Here is a 19,408-nt window from a genome sequence, read left to right as displayed (position 1 = left end):
TCTTTCATCTTAAACGATACAACTTTCATCTATGTTATAATTTACTAGAAAGATTTTTTATCGAATAAATCTTCTTCGAATTTATCCACAACCCTAAAATATTACTTTTCAATAACATTGTTAAATATAAAAAATAAAAATAAAAGAATAAAAAAAGAAAGAGGAAAAAGAAATCCCCTCATTTTTCATTTTTTTCTCGTGCAAGGAGGTTTGAAGTTGATTTGGATGAGACTTGCTTCAAAAGCTCACTCTTCTTTTGTTTTTTTCTCTCTCTGAAATTAAAAAAAAAAAGAAATCAAACTTTCGGCGAAAAAAAGAAAAAGGGTCTTTGCATTTGCTTAAGCTTTAGGGCAAAAATCTTATTCCTTTCCTCACTTTCTCACTCAAAAAACCAAACCAAGAAGAGAAGAAGAGAAAAACAATGGAGGAGATAAACCCTATGGAGCTGCTCCGATCCAATCTCTCTCGGGTTCGGATCCCCGAACCAACCAATCGTATATACAAGCAAGAATGCTGCCTCTCGTTCGATTCTCCAGTACTATTTTTTTTTTCTTTTTGAGAAGAAGTATTTTTTTCTGTTTGTTTCTCAAGAAACTGCTAGATTGCTGCTGACTAGTATTAACTCAAACATTTTGTTGATAGACTATGTTTTTTTTTTAATACCGTTTTGATGTTTCAACTTTGTTTTGCTTATCTGTTGTTTGGCTTTCGAGAAAGTTTGCCTGGAAATTTCACTAGGTTCTTGAATCAAATTTTACTAGTTTTTAATCACATTTTTCATTTGTTTGGCTTCCGATAAAGTTTAGTTCGGAAAATTTAGTAAAACTCAATTTTTTTTAACTAAATTTTTTCCTTTCTCTGATTAACCGTTTTTGGTTTGTTTGTTTTGCAGAGGTCAGAAGGAGGATTGTTTATTGATATGAATACATTTCTAGCGTTCGGGAAAGGTTATGTGGTTTGGAACTATGAGAAGACTGGAAATCCAGTTTATTTGCATATTAAGCAAACGAAAAAGTTGGTTCCGGAAGATAGGCCTTCCAAGAAACCTACACTTTTGGCTATTGGTACTTTACAATATTGTTATCTTTCTTCTTATACATGTTGTGGTGTGGTAAATTTGTTTCTGCATAGTTTTGATTTGCTTCTCTTGATTTATAGTGTGTTCATGTTCTTGTTCTGCTGGCAGTTTTTTTGGGAAGAAATGAATTTGAAGGAGTTGAGAGTAGTGCTATTTTGTTTTGCACTTAATTTTTCATAAAGTAGTCATGAACACATATCTGACACATCAAAGTATAGAAATTTGGTATGAGGTCCCGGGGCTCCAAATATAAGGGAAGACGTTGAGAAAACCCATGTCAAACACATATTCACGTCTCACACTTTTGAGTCTTATCAACATGGGTTGAGACCATTTGGCAATGAACTTCCCAGGCCAAATTATCAGAGTTAAAGTATAAATGGCGCTTGCAACTGTTAATGAAAAAGTTGTGCAATTTTATCAGAATGTACTAACATGTTTAGAGCTATTGCGTGTCTGATGCTGCATGTAGAACTCATGCAAACGAGAACTCCATATTGATAAAAGTCAAAATTTTGAAAATTAAAAAGTTTTCTGAGTGATTGTATTTCCTTAGTACTATCTATAGTGGTGAAACTGATTAATCTGTGCAATTTGATTTGTAGGTATTGATGGTGGATTTGACAACAATGAGCCTGAATATGAAGAAACTCACAATATAGTCATTTTGCCTAATTATGTAGCTCTTCCTTTTCCATCTGTGGAGTTGCCAGAGAAGGTATTGATTGTTTTATTTTTTTTATCTTTTAAAGAATTTTAATTAGAAGAACAAATTCTCCATCTTGGACAAGAACCTGGCTTGGTTACCCCATATGAATACTGTAGGTAAGGTTGGCAGTTGATGCTATTTTAATGGCTGAGGGTGCTGAGCGGAAAGAACAAGTTGCAGCCTGGACAGCTGATAAGAAGCAAATAAGTGCATATGCAATGGATTTGCGGCAAATTGGAAGTGTTGTTGTTCCTCCATCTGGTTGGAAATGTACTAAGTGTGATAAAACAGAAAATCTCTGGTTAAATCTTACTGATGGAATGATTCTCTGTGGGAGGAGAAATTGGGATGGAACTGGTGGCAACAACCATGCTATTGAACACTACAAGGAGACTGGCTATCCTCTTGCTGTAAAGCTTGGGACCATTACTGCTGATCTGGAAGCAGCAGGTAATGCTTCCTTGTATTTCCTTGTCTGTGTGTGTTTGTTTCTGGTGTCATTTTAGTAAGCTCTTAATGATCTACAATTGGTATGAATTATTTCTAATCTTTGTTACCCATGAGATTTTAACCCTTCATATTTTTGTATTAGAATTGTGGTTTTTGGCACTGCAATGCACTTTTGATGATTACCTTTTTTTTGAGCGTTGGTGGTAATATTTATCAGAACTTACCACGGGTAACTTATTGTGGCAGCTCAGACGTTTTCTCTTACCCAGAGGATGATAGTGTTGTAGACCCACTTCTAGCACAACATTTGGCATATTTTGGTATTGATTTCTCATCATTACAAAAGGTTAGCTTTTTCTGTTGATTAATCATATGTTGCCTACTGCTTGTTTAAGATCCATGTACATTATGATGATGTAGTTGCATATGCATATTTTGTTATGCAATTAATTTCTATTGTACTTTTTTATTTATTATCCATACCGATTTCATTTTGCTCTTACATTCAAGCAGTTGCCCAGAACTCTTAAGTTTGATGCACATTCCCTTTTCATAGAACCCCCTTAATGATATGTTGACACATCTAAACTTTTTCATATAATTATTGCATTTTGAAGTGATAAATTTCACTTAAAATGAACTGTGTTATCCTTAAGTTCCTTCACTTTTGCCGTGGTTGGAGTTTTCATAAACAAATTTTGCCATTTCACTAGAACTATAGTCTGTATAACTCTTGACGGGCATTAACTTGAGTGGTAAAGGAGTGATATGGTTACAATAGAATGTACGTCTCAAAGCTTACCAGAAGAAAAGATAAGAATAGGATTGTAGTGTTTATAAATGATTTACGGTCTGATTAGAAATTAAAATCAATTCATTGTTGCCAGACTGAAATGACGACTGCTGAAAGGGAGCTTGACCAGAACACCAACTTTGATTGGAATAGAATTCAAGAAAGTGGACAGGAAGTGGAACCAATATATGGACCAGGTTATACAGGTCTCGTGAATCTTGGAAACAGGTAATGTTGATCATGATGTTGCAGTACCAATCATAATATAATCTTTTGATGTTTCTGATTACCTAAATTTGTTCTCATGCAGCTGCTACATGGCAGCAACCATGCAAGTGATGTTTTCAACACATTCATTTTGTAGACAGTAAGTTATAATGTTTGTACATTTAACTAATATCATAATTTAGCTAAATTAGGAATTTACTATACTTATTTGCCTTTCTTGTGTTTTTCTGTTTCAATTATGCTATCAGATACTATATGAACCAAAGCTTAAAAATGGCTTTTGAGACAGCCCCAGCGGATCCAACGGTAGACCTGAATATGCAGTTGTAAGTTACCATTGTTATGGTCATTAATTGCTCAGTTTCAAATTCTTTTGTGTCGAAATAGTTTCCTTAATGTTGGTAGTTATGATGGGGTTTATTGCTGTATTTCTTGACAAATAATACTTGTTGGTCATTTATGTATTTTTTAGTATAACATACAAATAATTTTCTTCTCATTTTGATATGTGTGGAAGTTGAGTTTATTGATTTGGTATTTCATTGCCTTTTGTTTTATTCTGTTGTGTATCCGATAAGTGGTTTAATATTCTTTGCATCTTACGTCTAATATCCAATGAGTATGTAACCACTTTCTGGTCGTATGGCAGAACAAAACTGGGACATGGTTTGCTCTCTGGTAAATATTCTGTTCCAGCTTCAGAGGTACAGTGACAATATCAATCTGTTTGCTTAGTAGTTTGTTTTTCCTGATTAATGAATTAATCAATTAATTTTCTGGTCATACAGAAAGATGGAACTACTGCACCAGCGATAACAGATGCTGTAAGCTTCCCACTTAATATCTCTACTGAGTTTGGTCTGATCTTGGAGGTTTTTAGATGATGTCACTGAGTTGCCGAGTATATTGTAATATAATTATATTTTCAACCTGGAAGTTTTTGATTGAGGCATAGTTTTACTGATAGAATTTGTGCCATGCAACTTAGATATGCTTAATCACAAGTGTTTGTCTTAAATGCTTAATAGAATTTGTACCGATAGAATTTGTGTCATACAATATTCTATTATCTGTTTATACAAGCGATGTAGCTTTGAACTCAATGCTTGTCAATAGAATTTGTCTACTTAATAGTTCTCATATATATTTATGATCCTGATAGTGGCCTTTTAACTTCTCTTTTCTCTTTTCATTTGTCAACCTTCTGAAAATATTAGAAACAGGAAGGGATCCCCCCTCGAATGTTCAAAGCAGTTATTGCGGCCAGCCATCCTGAGTTTTCTACTATGAGACAACAGGTATGCTAATCTTACTAATTGTTCTATCAAATTATGATTTTGTTCCTAGCATTAACTTGAATTTTCCACCTTTCCACTACATGTGAAAATGGTTCTTTTGTTTCCATACAGAAGATGACTTAAAATTCTCATCTTAGATATAGCAACGTGACAAACTGATCCTATATATCATTGCAATCTGGGCTACTGTGTGTTATTTTTATCGTGCACAGCATCGGATGTGTCTTGGGGTGCATGGTGTTCTCAACATGTAGCCTTCATTTTCTCATCTGGACACTTGAATTATTCTGTAGGATGCCTTGGAATTCTTCCTTCATTTTCTTGACCAAGTTGAACGTTCTAATGCTGTGAAACCTGAACTGGATCCCTCAAGGAGTTTCAAGTTTGGTGTTGAAGAGCGTATTTTGTGCTCGTCTGGAAAGGTTGCTTATAACAAAAGGCTTGACTACATTCTTTCCTTGAATATTCCACTACATGAAGTTACTAATAAGGGTAAGTTTTGATTTTATATATGTGCATTTATGTATGTGTGCTTGTGTGTAATTAATTTATATCTATATTCATGTATTAACAAGGTTAACATTCTAATGATTTACTCCTTGAGAATTCAGAAGAGCTGGAAGCTTTTCACAAAATCAAAGCTGAAAAGATTTCAGAAGGGAAGGATGTGTAAGTTTCAATGATCTTATATGATACTTTTAGCCTTCTGTAGACCTTCTTCTTAGGATGCTTTGTTCCACAGATCTAGTGATGAAATTGTACGTCCAAGGGTACCTCTAGAAGCATGCTTAGCAAGCTTTGCAGCTCCAGAGGAGATACCTGAATTTTATAGCACTGCATTGAAGGCTAAGACAACAGCTATCAAGTAAGATTTGTGTTCTCTGATGGGGTTGGTCAGCCCTCTGTTAAAATTTATTATTTTGGAAGGTCCAGATAAGCATGTAGTTTACTGATGGTATTTGTTGCAAACTAGCAGTCCTAGAGTATTCTTTTATTAATGAATATGAGTGTTCTGAGGTTTATTATTTCTCTTTTGTATTTTATGCTACAGGACTGCTGGTTTAACTTCATTCCCTGATTATTTGGTATTGCACATGAGGAAGTTTGTCATGGAGGCAGGCTGGGTGCCTAAAAAGCTTGGTAGTTTCACATGGCTTTGTTATTTGTTGCACATTGCCTGTTTCTCCCAAGTTGTTACTCATCATATATATTGTCCATCCAGATGTCTACATAGATGTTCCTGACATTATAGATATCAGCCACATGCGCAGCAAAGGCCTTCAACCTGGAGAGGAACTGTTGCCAGAGTCTGGTACGTAAATTAATAGATTCCATTTGGATAATTCATTTCAAATAAAAGTGGACTTCTCTTATCAGTATTTATTACCGTATAAAGATGCTGCTGAATGAGTTCAATGTTGGCGACTGTCTATTTAATGATAATGATAACCTTAATTGAGAAGTTGATAATGTAAAAGGGAACTATTGATTTGTAAAATTTTTTATTGGCACCTTTTATTTGCACTGCATAGCTCCTGGGAGTGAGGCGGAATCAAGTCAGCCTGTGGCCAATGAAGAGATTGTCGCCCAGCTTGTCTCAATGGGGTTTAACCAGCTTCATTGTCAGAAAGCTGCCATAAATACTTTAAATACTGGTGTGGAAGAGGCAATGAACTGGTTGCTTTCACACATGGATGATCCAGGTATAGAATTTAGCATTATCGATATAATCTTCAATCTTCCTGCAAGGATCTCTGTCAAATGATAATTAGTGATGTATCTTTTCAGATATAGATGCTCCTATCTGTCATGGGGCACAAGGTGCTGGGGCATCTGTAGACCAATCAAAAGTTGATACTTTGATTTCATTTGGTTTTCAAGAAGAAATTGCTCGAATGGCATTGAATGCATCGGTACAGTGTTTACTGCTTTTTTATTTCTTCTGAGGATTTGGAGAGTGTGGTTTTGTAATCAGTTTTCTTATCTGTTGGAAATCCATAATTTTGAGGTATGTACATTTTTACAGGGTGGTGACATTGAAAAAGCAACAGATTGGATATTTAACAATCCCAATGCCTCTGCTTCATCAGACATGGATACTACTACATCAAGCAGCAGCGTGCCTACTCCAGTTGACGCAGGACTGCCCGATGGAGGAGGGAGTGAGTCTCTCTCGAATCTTATTCGTCCTTTTTATGCGCTTCATAGTCGTGCATAATGGTTGTAATGCAATGCTTTCTTAATGCAGGATATCGGCTTTTTGGAATAGTGAGTCACATCGGAACCTCTACCCAGTGTGGCCACTATGTTGCTCACATCCTCAAAGATGGTAGATGGGTGATATTCAATGATAATAAGGTTGGGGCATCTATCAATCCACCCAAGGACATGGGCTACTTGTACTTTTTTGAGAGGATTACCAGCTGAAGTCAGAAGGCAGTATAGAATTTCTCTTGGAAATCTTTAGGCTTCAATGTCATTGGCACATTCAAAGATTGTAATCTCTCTATATCCCATCATTTTGCCTAACACATTTCATTTTTTTTTATCTTTTCATAAATAATTTTGATTATTATTTTTTTGTTTTTTTTCTTACTTTTTATACACCTATTTATTTATTTTTATTTAATTTGCACCAAATCAGACGTTTTTTTATTTATTTCTTTTGAAGCTCTTTTAAAGCACATTTCAAAGTCAGTTAGGGTCATCTCTTTTAAACAAAGTCCAAGTCAAAGTCAGTCCATTAAGTCAAATAATAAATACAAGTGTAATGAGCTATTTTAAATTACTCCAAAGAAATAAAAATGAGCTATTTTCTTCTTCTTCCATGGGTTATTATCCTTTATTTCTATCTCTAAATTATATAATTATAATTAAAATAATATTACGGGTTACATAATTGAAAAACATGTCTTTTGATCTTGATCTTTTGAAATAACACTATAAGCAGCGCAAATAAAAGACATATATATATATACACACGTATATATTCTTGATGTGAAATTAAAATATTATATTTATATTTTTTAATAAATAAAAATAATAAATTACTTATTTTTTTATCAAAAATAAATATAATAAAAAATTAAAAATGAAGTTTAATAAATAAAAAAAGGAATTTTTTTAACTCAAGGTGTGAATTATATAATAAATAATTAGAAATTAATTAATTTACTACATTTAAATAACACAAAAGGTTTTTCCTCCTCCTCAACGGAGCCAATAAAGAAGCAAAATCGTCGCTCCTTTCCCTCTCTCCCATTAAAACCAACTTCTTCCCTCGTTTTCTCAGGTTCTCCGAAACTCTCTCTCCAAACGAACAGTCTTTCCCCCTAAATCCTCGCTATTTCCACAAACCTTGACAAAAACGAAAAAAGACATTTATTTTCTCCCCGCCCTTAGAAGGACACTGCATGAACTTAGCAACGTTGGAAGAAGAAAGAGAATGAAGAAAGTAAGTAAGAAGAGGAGTAATGGTTTCTGCATGTGTTTCCATCCTGATGATATGGAAAGAGGTTTCGCCGTTGGACCAGGAGAAGAGCAGTCGGAGCGGGTCAACCCGTTTCTTTCTCCCGCCGTGGACATGTGTTCGGACGATGTAGACAAGGATTTTACTGTCGGTTCTTTCGGTCGGAAATGCAAACTTGGTCGTCGGAGTTTCTCCCGTTATGTCAAAGCCGTTTTCTTTGAAACTTCCCTGGTTAGTTAGTTTCTTATTTTTCTTCTTCATTTAACCAAATGATTTGACCGTTAATTTTTAATTCATTTGGGCAAGTTAATCAAATTATTACTCAAATTGATAAGGACACTCTCCCCTGTTCTTGAAAATTAATAGTCAACTTTACTTTTCTTTCCTTATATTTTAGCGTAATTTGTTCTGTAATTAGCAATTGTTAATGCTAATTTTTTGTTCTTTGTTGATGGAATGTGAACCTGATTGATTTCTTTGTATATTTTCCATTGACAGATGATGAAAATGCGAAACAAAAAATTTGGAGAGAAGCTCCAGCGGTCTCACAACAGTGTTAAATCCAAACCCAAGAAAGTTTCCCATCCAAAGTCAATGGAGAAATCATGTGAGGATAATCCCTCAACCAGAAGTTCTACATTTGCATCTTGTTTATGTACAACATCAACCACGAATTCATCATCATCCTCATCATTATTATCATCATTAGCGTCGTCAAAGTGTTCATCATCATCATCACTCTCATTACCCGAAAAGCTGGAAAACAACATGCAAGGAAATGTTGGAAAGGGCTGCTACGGTTATAACGTTAGTATGTGTTTGCTTCTCGTTACCCTGTTTGTTTTGGTCTTCTGGGGTAAGCTTTGTGCAATCTTTTGTACTTCAACCTGGCTCTTCTTGGCCACTTGTTGGAGTATCAAGCTTTCCCCATCATCTTCAGGAAATTATGCAGTTGAGCATTTTCCTGAGATTGATACAGACAAGTTTTACAAGAAGAAGGTTATCATGGAAGGATTACTAGAAAGGAACCATAGTTCAATTCCTCAGCCTTTACTGAAACAATGATAACCCAGATCAGAAAGTATCAGAAACCCTTTTTCTTTTTCTTCTTTTCAATGCAATTTTTCTGGCAGTTTTTGCCTATCCTGGGGTTCTTGATTTGCAATCTATAGTTATCAGAAATCAGGCATTTAGAGCTATTTTTTTCTCTGAATTTTATGTTTTTACAGTCACAAGAAATGGCAATTGTACAAATATTTACACAAATGTTACAATAAAAGAACAGCTTGATAGCAATGTTTACCCACAGATGCTGGCATGTATGTCTTAGTTTACATTAGCTGTTAACAGCTATCTTTTGGGGTTTACTTGAATGGATTTATGAATACATGTGGCCTAGGAAAAATCCAAAATTTGGAGATGAAAGAACTCTGGACCTAACATCATCAGTTTGATGGATGATCTACAAACAACCAAAGATGGCTGAAGAATTAGGAATGCTTTGCAATTTTCACCACCTTAATCTATTATTGGACAAGCATGCCAGTTGTTAGCTTAATAGATCATCTAAATATAGTGAATTTTTTTTTTCAGAAGTTTATGTTTTGGTATTGAATTACAATGGCATATCTGCCGTTTGGGTGCTTGTCTTTTTTTTTTTTAGTCTGTTTGTGACTATAATCAGGGCAAAACTTTCACTAAATCAGCTTTTGTTTTAATCCAATATAGATTGCTAGAGAAGCTATAATGTTGTGTGAAAGCCACCCTTAATTTGCAGATTGTTTGCTCATGCAATTCTTTACCAAAAGAATTTGAGATATAATTGTAAGAATGATTGCCCCACAGTATTTAATTTTCTATATTTATATATAAGAATTCTGTAAATTAATCCATCAAATGCTACAATGTTATTTTTTGATAATTTTTGATAAAAAATAATATGATTTTTTTTATTAAAAGAATAATTTATTTGTATATATGGTTATAGGACAACCATAAAATCCATTTTAAAAAATGGGGACTTATAGTCCAATATTTAGCACAGATTCATACAGTGACTTATAATAAATAAAATGCAAATTAGCAATAGTTTTATGTCCAAAATAAATGCAAAAATATTTCTCAAAAATTAAATATGAGAAAAAGAAAAAGAGAGAAAGGGCCTTAAACCCTGTTAAACCCCCTTATCCGTTATATTCCCTCCCTCTGGCAAGATCCCCACTTTAGTACTTCACTAAAAATGGTGACAACGAAGCTTCTCCATCTGAAGCCAAACTATCTTCTTCCTTTGACAATCTTCTCTCCCAAACTCTCCTCTTTCTCTCTTCCAAAACGACCCATTCTTTCTCTCTTCTCTTCCACCCAAACGGAAACCGAAAGCCAAGCTTTCTCTTACGGCCCTTCTCTTCACAAAGGCAAAATACCACCCAAGACCCCTTTTCAGACCCAAAATCAAGATACCCATCAACCAGAAGAAGAAGAAAACCTCATTGATGAAGAGAACTTTACTAGAATTTTCCATCTTGCCGCCCTCCGTGTCCCTGCAAATGACTGTTTTGCCCTTGAGAACCGTCTCAGGGGTCACCTCTTGAATTGGCCAAGGATTAAGAACATTGCCAGGGTTCCCGGGGACGAAATCGAAGAAGAAATGATGACCCTTTTTGATAAAGGAAAAGATGGTGAAGAGAACAATGGGGGAAGTGATGGAGAGTTTGAGTCTTTGGTTTTGTATAGGGAGAAGTTGGTGAAGGAGTTTAATTATAGGGGATTTGTAAAGTTTAAAAATTTGGCTAAGATTTCGCGGCCAGGGAAGAGGAAAAGGAAAGAAAAAAAAGGGGATGAGGAAAGCAAAGGAAATGGGAGGAAAGAGTTTTGTGTTGTGGAAGTTGTGGAGGAGGAAGAAGGAGTTGAGGAGGAAATGAAAGGGTTATTAGGAGAGGAATTTAAAGGGCAGAGAATATGGAAAGGCTCAACAAGATTGTTGCTTTTGGATGAGAGGTATGGGGATAAAGGATCGCAGGAGTTACCTCAAGCAATTAAGGTAGTAATTTGGGTGTTTTTCTATTCCGAACTAGTTTTGATATTTTTATTGAAGCTTGTTTGAGTATGATGTTGTGATTTACAATGAGTTTAGTTAATGATATGATTTGCTGAGATGATTATAGAATTGTTTCCTAATGTATTGTAAAAGATTAGAAAGATGGTACTCAGCTAAGGCATTAGTCTTAAGTTACTTTAGTGCTCTAGTAAGTTAAGCTGGAAAACTTTGAATTTATTTAATGCATTCATGTGAGGTCAGTACACTTTGTTTCTTTTTTTTTCATTAATTTGTTGAAAAATTATTTGCTGCTCTGGTTGTTTCCCTCTTATTCTTCTTCTTCTTTTAGTTTTATTTTTTTTATGCCAATGCTCTTCGTTTCTATTTATTTCTGAGGATATATAATTTTAATGCTGTATCAATGGTAGGATTTCTATTTTGATAGATGTTCCTGTTTTTAAATATCTAAAACCCATCCTATTTTTCAGGCTGTGTTGGTTGAAGAAACCAAAGAGAATAGATCATCGCCTATAGAGCTCGTGAGATGCAAGCTGACTTTGTTCTATGATTATTGGCAGATGAATGAGGTATGTCGCACAAGAGCATTATATAAAGTCCATTTTTCTAGCTTCAGTTCTGATTCCTTATTTTGTTTTGGACTGTTAAGCCTGTACTTACTATTTTTTATGACAACAAAGAGGTCTTTCAAGCTTACTTCTGTTATCTCTCAAAGAGAGATTTCCTAGGTGTCTAAGATTCATTTAAGTGGTTGTTGAAGTTAGGGTGTCTTGCACAGAAAATATGTTCTTCTTTTCATCATTCCTGCCTCTGTTTTTTTTTTTTCTTTTCCATTCTTTCTCTGTATGCTTGAATCTTTGAGAAACATCATGTTCATCTAAATCTGGAGTCACCCTACTCGTAATGTTGTGAAAAAGTTTAGAAGCTGGGAATGGCAGCATGATAGGCAATAATATAGAAGACCATTTAATTTCAAAGGGATGAAGAAACAAGATTTGTGGAATCACGTAGCATTGTGCAATTATAATAAATTATCAATTATTTCATTAAAAGTCTGTATGTACTATTCTGTTACATGCGGACCACAAAAGTATAGACCTCTACTAACTTGCCCAATCAATGAGAACTAACTGGCTAAGAGGAAAGAGAAAAATGGGGTGTAGGTAGTTTTTTTTTTCTTTGTTTTGATCCCATCTCAACTAGTCAGACTACGATATAAATGTTTGCAACATCAATGGAGACTTTAAATCTTATGCATTGCTTGCAGATATTGGAGGCCTTGTTACCAGAGGGAATGATTATCCCTTCAGCCTTTGAGACAGTTGGTCATATTGCACACTTGAACCTGAGAGATGAACATCTACCATACAAGAATGTTATAGCAAAGGTGCTCGTTATAGATATTATTAATAATTTTACCATTGTGAAGATATGTCTACGAATTTGAAAGTGAACTCATTAATTGTCTTCTGACAGGAGATGGTTGTTTTCCACTTTGTCAGGTGGTTCTGGACAAAAATAAGCCAAAGATACAAACCGTTGTAAATAAGATTGATGCAATTCATAATGACTACAGAACAATGCAGCTTGAGGTTTTAGCTGGGAATCGCTCCTTGGTCACTACAGTAGTTGAGAATGGACTGCGATTTCATGTTGATTTAGCAACAGTGTATGTGATGCTGTCCATTCAAGCGATAAGAAATTTAACTTAGACTTCTTAATGTTTGTCCTCCAAATGAGGATTAAAGTCAAATCATGTCCGAAGAAGATGCAAGGGGCATATAGCAGAGAATAATTCCATGACAAGGGTATTCATGTTCCACTTTTGCCTCTTGTTTGCAGGTATTGGAATTCGAGGCTTGCAACTGAGAGACAGAGGCTTCTGAGTGGCTTCAATCACAAGGATGTCATCTGTATGTTTGCATCTTGATGTTGTTTGGGATTATATATTACAGAGAATTGTTGTTATAATCACTGCAAGGCTCTTTTATTTCCAAAAATTTTGTGCTAGTTAAAGATTTTGTAAGTGTTCATATCAAGATGCTTATATGTCTGAACTCTTTTTGTAATTGGCAGGTGATGTATTCTCTGGGGTTGGCCCAATTGCTATATCTGCCGCTAAGATAGTAAAACGTGTCTATGCTAATGATTTGAACCCTTTTGCGGTTGAGTATCTTGAAAGAAATAGTGTCCTCAACAAAGTTGAGAGGAAGATTAAGGTATGATTGAGTCATTTGTACCAGTAACATTATGCTAGGTGATTCGGTCAACTAAAAGAATTTATGTGCTGCATATAGTTCTTTAACTTTATCCCTATAGACATTTCACTTGTTCCTTATTCCTTTTGGGTGGGTGGGGTGTCACAATTTGTCTTCAAAGTTGATAAGTTAAACTAGAAATGACTCTAAACTCCTACCAGACGAGGTTTAGAGACCATGGCTTAATAAAATATAAGATGAAAAAGGTAATTGAAAAGAATGGTTATCACTGATGCTGCCCTGACCCAGGTAATTTATATCTTATTTGATATTGCTGTTTTTAAATGTTTGATTTTCTTGTGAATAGAATTGTATATTTCATAGTGAGGATATTTTGTGTCACTATCTAGGTTTTTAACATGGATGGAAGAAGATTCATCAATGCTATGTTTTCTAGTGAGAAGGCTCATTCTATTACACACGTAGTTATGAATTTGCCAAATGATGCAGCAGAATTTCTGGGTAAGTAGTCATCTTCAAATGGCTGGCATTTTTTCACTTTCTTTTGCTTTTCATGATAATAAGACTGTCTTTAGTGAATTTCATACTCCTACTTACATTATTTGGTTATTTCTACTTGTTTGCCATAATCTCTTGTCACATTCTTCCAGTTGAATGTTAAAGATCAACACGTTGATGGTAGTTTTTTTTTTTTTTTTGAGAAATCACAATTAGGATTACGTTAGTTATGTGAAGGCTATAAACATAGACTTTTGAAATGACTGATGGAACCAGGATTTAAGTTTCAATGTGTACTACTCTGGTCAAAAAGGTTATTAGATGATGCTTCTTAGCTGATAAATAATGTTTTCCAGGGCCATTTTTGGCTTTGGGAGGGATGTTAACTAGAAGTATTTGTTAAAGTCTTCAGAACCTTCTGAAGTCATGGTGGTTGATAGTGGTTATTGGTCTCACAGTATGTTAAAATGATCTGGAGATATCATGCAAAACTTTAATCTCTTTATATGTTTTGGCCTTGAGGAACAGTTGCATTCAGGGGAGTGTACAGAGATCAACCTAGAGATAAAGAATTCAGCTTCCCAATGATTCATGTTTATGGATTTTCGAAAGCTCGAGATCCTGAGTTTGACTTTCATGAGGTATGGTGCTGAAATCTCATAATGTTTGTGTGTCCATATTAGCTACTGCTAGTCCTGTTGAAGCATTTAGGTGGAATATATGGCCGCTATGTTTTCTGTTTCTTTATTTCATATCTATTTTTATGTTGTGTTAATGCAGCGGATACGAATTGCCTTGCAAGAGGTTGCAGTTAATGTGGATATGCGTAGGGTACGCCTTGTTGCACCCAGAAAATGGATGTTGTGTGCATCATTTATCCTTCCTGAGAGCGTAGCCTTTGCAGAATCTAGGTTAAATATGTAGATAGATCAATTTGTAAAGCAGAGAATGTCATAACATCAAGTTTTGTATTATAATCTTATTCATTCACTTCCAATGATTCTATCCCCTTACATTCTAGTTTCACTCCCCCAAAATAATGAGAGCTATATACTTAAATTGGCCTAAAGATGGAGGAACTAAGGAATGAAGATATTTGAACTTGTGGCATTGAAGTTCTCTTTTCACCATTTTCTATTCAAGTGTCCTGTCTTCTTCTCATCCTTTTTTCTCCTACCTGATTTCTTCATTTGTGTAAATCATGAACCATTAATACTGATGATCTCCCTTCCAACTATTAGCCAACCATGTACCAAGAGAAAGAAAAAGAAACAATTCAGCCAACCAAAAAACCTGAAGAGAAAAAGAACTTTTTGAAGTTCATACCCTTCAACAGCAGGATGTTGAAAGCAAACAAGTAAAAGTTGCCTTCATTTTTGTCTTCAGCTTATATGCTTAACCAGAGCAACAGAAACAGTTGGATAACGTGTTCCTTTCCAACTTGCTTCTTACAGTGGAACAAAAGCAGGAGCAGTAGCTGTTTCTGATGTTTGAATGATGCTCCAATTTGACAAGAGAATAGAAGATTTCTCTTGATAGTTCTCAACTTCCCTACTGTTTCTGAAAAGCGTAGGAGTGAAAAAGCAGAAGGAATATGCTTTGGATGAAAACAACAGAATCTGCTTTGGAATTGAACCCCCCAGCAACCCATATGAAAGGTACCATTGAAACTGGCAAAACAGCATATAGAGTTTTTTGTTTAGGAAAAATGTGATTTGAACCTGTTTTCTTCAACAAAAAGATACATATATTTATTATTAAATCATCAAATATTCGTGTACTTATTCTTTTTTTTTTTTTTTTATCTAAGAAAACAACAGAAAAAGAAAAAAAATTATAATACTGTTGAATATGGTACATGGTGGTGGGGGTTTAGAGAGTGGACAGAATTTTGATTGCAGCTCAAAAACATCTTACAGTTGCAGACACACCTTACTTTCCAGTGTCTTTGTTTCACAGTACTGTTTTCTTTTTCATATGCAGGTACCCAATACAAACACAACTAACAGCTGACAGTGACCCCTTTTTTAACTTTCCATGCATCACTTTACACCAAATTGTACATAAATGCTAGAGAACACCCAAATATTTCATCCCCCACCAGATTGTTTTGTCCCTCTTTTGGACGGTCCAGATTAACCCTTCCCCAACCTTTCTGCAGCACCCTGTTGATCCTGTCCCTCCATAAAATCTTAAAAAAGCCAAAGACGAATGTACCATGTTGGGGGCACAGTGGTAATATAAAGTTGGAGAGTGGGGTGAAATACAGAGAGAGAAAGAAAGAAAGAAAGAAGCAGAGAGCAAAATCTCAGTTCAGATTGAGATCTGAGTAATTATTGTATTGCTCTTATCTCTATCTGACTGTGGTCCATATTTATGAGCCCTTTTGATTTACAGGGGGGGGAGGGGATGGAAATGTGAGGGGGAGAGAGGGGATCTTTTGATCTTCGCTATATTTTTTGCCTTAAAGAGTAACATCTTTCACAAGTTGCATAAAAGCCAGGGCCAACAGTTACTCTAACCTTTGGTTCCTTATAGCAACCTTTAAGATACCTTTGGGGATGAAACCAAATGCTTACCTACTCTCCTCATTTACTACAAACCCCTTTTCAAGATCATCAACAATTTCCTTGTAATTTAAAATCAATTCTGTATTCTAATTGAATCCATGTCAAATTACAAGTAAAGAGTCTCAAGATGAAATCTCTTTTATATCATATTTTCGAAGTATTTTGATAATGAAATCATAATATGACGTTAAAAAAAAAATTTCAAAGCTTAAAATAGAAAAATAATCTAAAAGCGGACATGAGGAATCCTTTTTACCAAACACCATGATCAATAGGGGTGAAAAAGATGTTGATATTCGAACAACTCTTATCTTTGTGTTTGACTCTCAGAATCTTGACAATGGCAACCTTCTCAATCACATTCCATTAGGCAATATGATGCCATTATGCATAGTCTTAACTCTCTTTTCCCTCTTGTATCTATTCTAAAAGATTAATATAGTTGAAGTGTAACTTGTAAGTATGAAGTTGTGGGTAGATTATGAGATTGCAATGCTAATTAATTGGGGAAAACAATATGTATAGTTTGATGTCTTTTTAAGAGCTATTTGTCATAGAAATACTAAAGGATTGTGTTATATGGTCCCCATTTTGATGCAAAAAGGAGCCCCATAGTTGGGGTCATAGTCCTATATATATATATATATATATATTATATACACACACAACAGTAGGCCACCTTACAAATAATGCCCAAATCCCCAATCATTTCCATGCAGGGCACAATCTGCTTCCCAAACCCCTAGAATCCTTCCATGTCTGCCCAAACCCAGCAAGGCCCTTTTCTCTTTTTCATATTTAAATTAATCCAAAATAAATTCCAAAAAATTAAAAATTAAAAAATAAACCCCAACCCTCTGATACACGCGCTTCCACCACCTTCACACGTGCCAAAACTCCTCCTCCCCCAGCCGCCTACCCCAACACAAGAGGTGGACCCCACTTGCCACGTGTCATTGATGGGGGGGACCACCCCATGCGCTTTTTGAAGGTTTTTTTTTTTCTCTCACCCACTATGCATATGCCCTAAGATCTAGAGTACTAGATCAAGGCTTACAGAAGGGCAAAGGACAAAGGAGGAGAGTGGAGGGACCCATTTGGTCACGTGGCAGGTCATTATTGGTCAGGATTGTCACTATCTTAAGGACGGCGGAGGGAGGAGGCAGGCAGTCCGTACGATTTCAGCTTTTTCTTGCATTGCATGCATTTGTGTGGGGGAGGGAGGATGGGGGAATTATTGAGATCTTCAACCAGAATCATATCAGAATTACACATCTTTGGTTAGTCACGCGGTTTCCATTGAAATTTCTCTTCTTCTTCCCCTTCATTCGTTTTAAGCTTTCCATCTTTTAGCTCTAGCACAAGATTTTGGTGCCATAGATATACTCATATCAACCCCATGATATACCATAACGTGATAAGACTTAATTGTGCTCTTCGGGTCGATAATTTCGGTTGATGATCTAAATACATTAATGGGTTTCAAAGGTATAACTTTTTTTTGAGTCGTATTTAATTGTGAATATGATATTATATATGTACATATGTATATGGGATTAGAATAAAGAGTTAAATATTATAAAGGTATTGGTGCTTTTGATTAGGGTTTCTTTTGAGAACTTGGTGCCTTCCATAGGGTAAGGTTAAGGGAGGGGATGGTGACCCTCCCCATTATTTGGCCAATAGCTAATTAACTAACCATTTGAAAAGAAAGAAGAAATATGATTGATTGATAGAGTTCAAATGGTTAACTTTGAGATGGGAATTTGCCATGATGGGGACATCCTAAGGAAAATGCTTTCATGTGATTGGATTTGAGGGAAACTTTGTTTTTATCATCATTGCTTTGTAACAACTCCATGAAACAATTTTTGCCATAAATTTCCAAGTGGTGAAAGAGAAAGTCCAACTTATATTCATGGAATAATATCATTGATCATGTTAGGAAACTTGGGTGAATAGTTTGAATAGTTGAATGCAACACATGGTAAGCAAAACAAAAGAAGAATGGCTTTGGGATGAAGAAGAGGTTTGATCATTTAGTTCATAACCAAATATAGGAATATAGGTCCGATATATGTCATGTGTTTCTAGTTAGAATGTAACAAAGAGGGGGGAATAAGAACAAGTCAAAAACCCATTTTAATTAACTATGATTATGCTTTACTAGCTAGTTTTACAAGGACCCATATTTCAATTTTGCTAGATTTGTGACCACTGAGGCATTGATTATAATGTTATTCCTGTTACAATATCTAACAAATGAAAGACAAAAATCATTTCATATGTATAATAAACCCAAGCAAGGCATGGAAAATCTAAGAGTAAAATTACTTATCATTGAATTTATATCACAAAAGGAGAAATAATTAAAACATTAATGACACATCCTAGTCCAATATATTGGCCATAGTAGAAACTAGCACATGGAGTCAGCTTTTTGATGGTTTCCAAATATGAAGAAAGGGCCATCATTGCAACCCTACAACATAGGCAGATTCACATAGATCATGACCAAATCTTACTCTATATGATTGCCCCTTTGCCCCTACACCCTTTACTCACAATCCTTTAGCTTCCCACCAATGTTATCACAAAGATCATGCCCATTAAATTCAAATGCATTTAATCAATTAGTATGTAAAACAAAAAAAAACAAAAAACCCATATAGTAAGATCATATCATTACTTAATTTTCATTGAAAAAACTATCTTAAGACATAAGTAGAGCAGAGAAACATATGGGGATAGAGACTCCTTCTTGTGCATTTTTCCTTATAGAAACCTGATAATAATTTATGCCGATTATTTTTAATACCGGTTACGTTACATCGTACGGGTAATTTTTTTTTTCTTATTTAATTCAAAAATATTTTAATTATTGGAACCATATGATGAGCCAAAAATTGACCATGATAACAAGATGATGACCATGTCCATGAATTGATGGAAATATAATTACAACAAAATGGACAAAAGAGCAAAGGATTTATATATGTTTTTGCATGAAAATGAAAAGCCCTAATCCTTCTTTGCTGTTT

At 35.0% G+C, this 19,408-nt stretch overlaps 3 protein-coding genes across 4 annotated transcripts; all 3 read left to right on the top strand.

The window, feature by feature from the left end:
- Window positions 274–7,196, top strand: LOC18593801 (ubiquitin carboxyl-terminal hydrolase 14). Of its 2 annotated transcripts, none has more exons than XM_018125013.1 (20): window positions 274–504; window positions 893–1,064; window positions 1,684–1,796; window positions 1,904–2,237; window positions 2,489–2,583; window positions 3,125–3,258; window positions 3,341–3,397; window positions 3,507–3,584; window positions 3,908–3,962; window positions 4,047–4,082; window positions 4,476–4,556; window positions 4,850–5,048; window positions 5,168–5,225; window positions 5,299–5,421; window positions 5,608–5,696; window positions 5,779–5,868; window positions 6,089–6,259; window positions 6,345–6,469; window positions 6,583–6,718; window positions 6,805–7,196. In XM_018125013.1, exons 2-20 carry the CDS (start codon window positions 920–922, stop codon window positions 6,981–6,983), a joined length of 2,298 nt encoding a protein of 765 aa, XP_017980502.1. In that variant the 5' UTR covers window positions 274–504; window positions 893–919; the 3' UTR covers window positions 6,984–7,196. The 2 variants fall into 2 exon arrangements, with proteins under 2 accessions (XP_017980502.1, XP_007021235.1); XM_007021173.2 differs by having other exon boundaries at window positions 274–535.
- Window positions 7,775–9,238, top strand: LOC18593800. The gene is made up of 2 exons (XM_007021172.2): window positions 7,775–8,256; window positions 8,524–9,238. Exons 1-2 carry the CDS (start codon window positions 8,002–8,004, stop codon window positions 9,088–9,090), a joined length of 822 nt encoding a protein of 273 aa, XP_007021234.2. The 5' UTR covers window positions 7,775–8,001; the 3' UTR covers window positions 9,091–9,238.
- Window positions 10,212–14,912, top strand: LOC18593799 (tRNA (guanine(37)-N1)-methyltransferase 1). Its single transcript, XM_007021169.2, has 9 exons — window positions 10,212–11,065; window positions 11,551–11,649; window positions 12,348–12,467; window positions 12,583–12,749; window positions 12,923–12,993; window positions 13,157–13,299; window positions 13,689–13,800; window positions 14,326–14,438; window positions 14,578–14,912. The coding sequence occupies exons 1-9, from the start codon at window positions 10,265–10,267 to the stop codon at window positions 14,719–14,721; spliced, it is 1,770 nt and encodes a 589-aa protein (XP_007021231.2). The 5' UTR covers window positions 10,212–10,264; the 3' UTR covers window positions 14,722–14,912.

This window comes from Theobroma cacao, chromosome 7 (genome assembly GCF_000208745.1).
Source record: "Theobroma cacao cultivar B97-61/B2 chromosome 7, Criollo_cocoa_genome_V2, whole genome shotgun sequence".
NCBI classification, from domain to species: domain Eukaryota; kingdom Viridiplantae; phylum Streptophyta; class Magnoliopsida; order Malvales; family Malvaceae; genus Theobroma; species Theobroma cacao.
The sequence above is the reverse complement of the archived record's forward strand: the minus strand, read 5'-3'. Positions and strand labels throughout refer to the sequence as shown.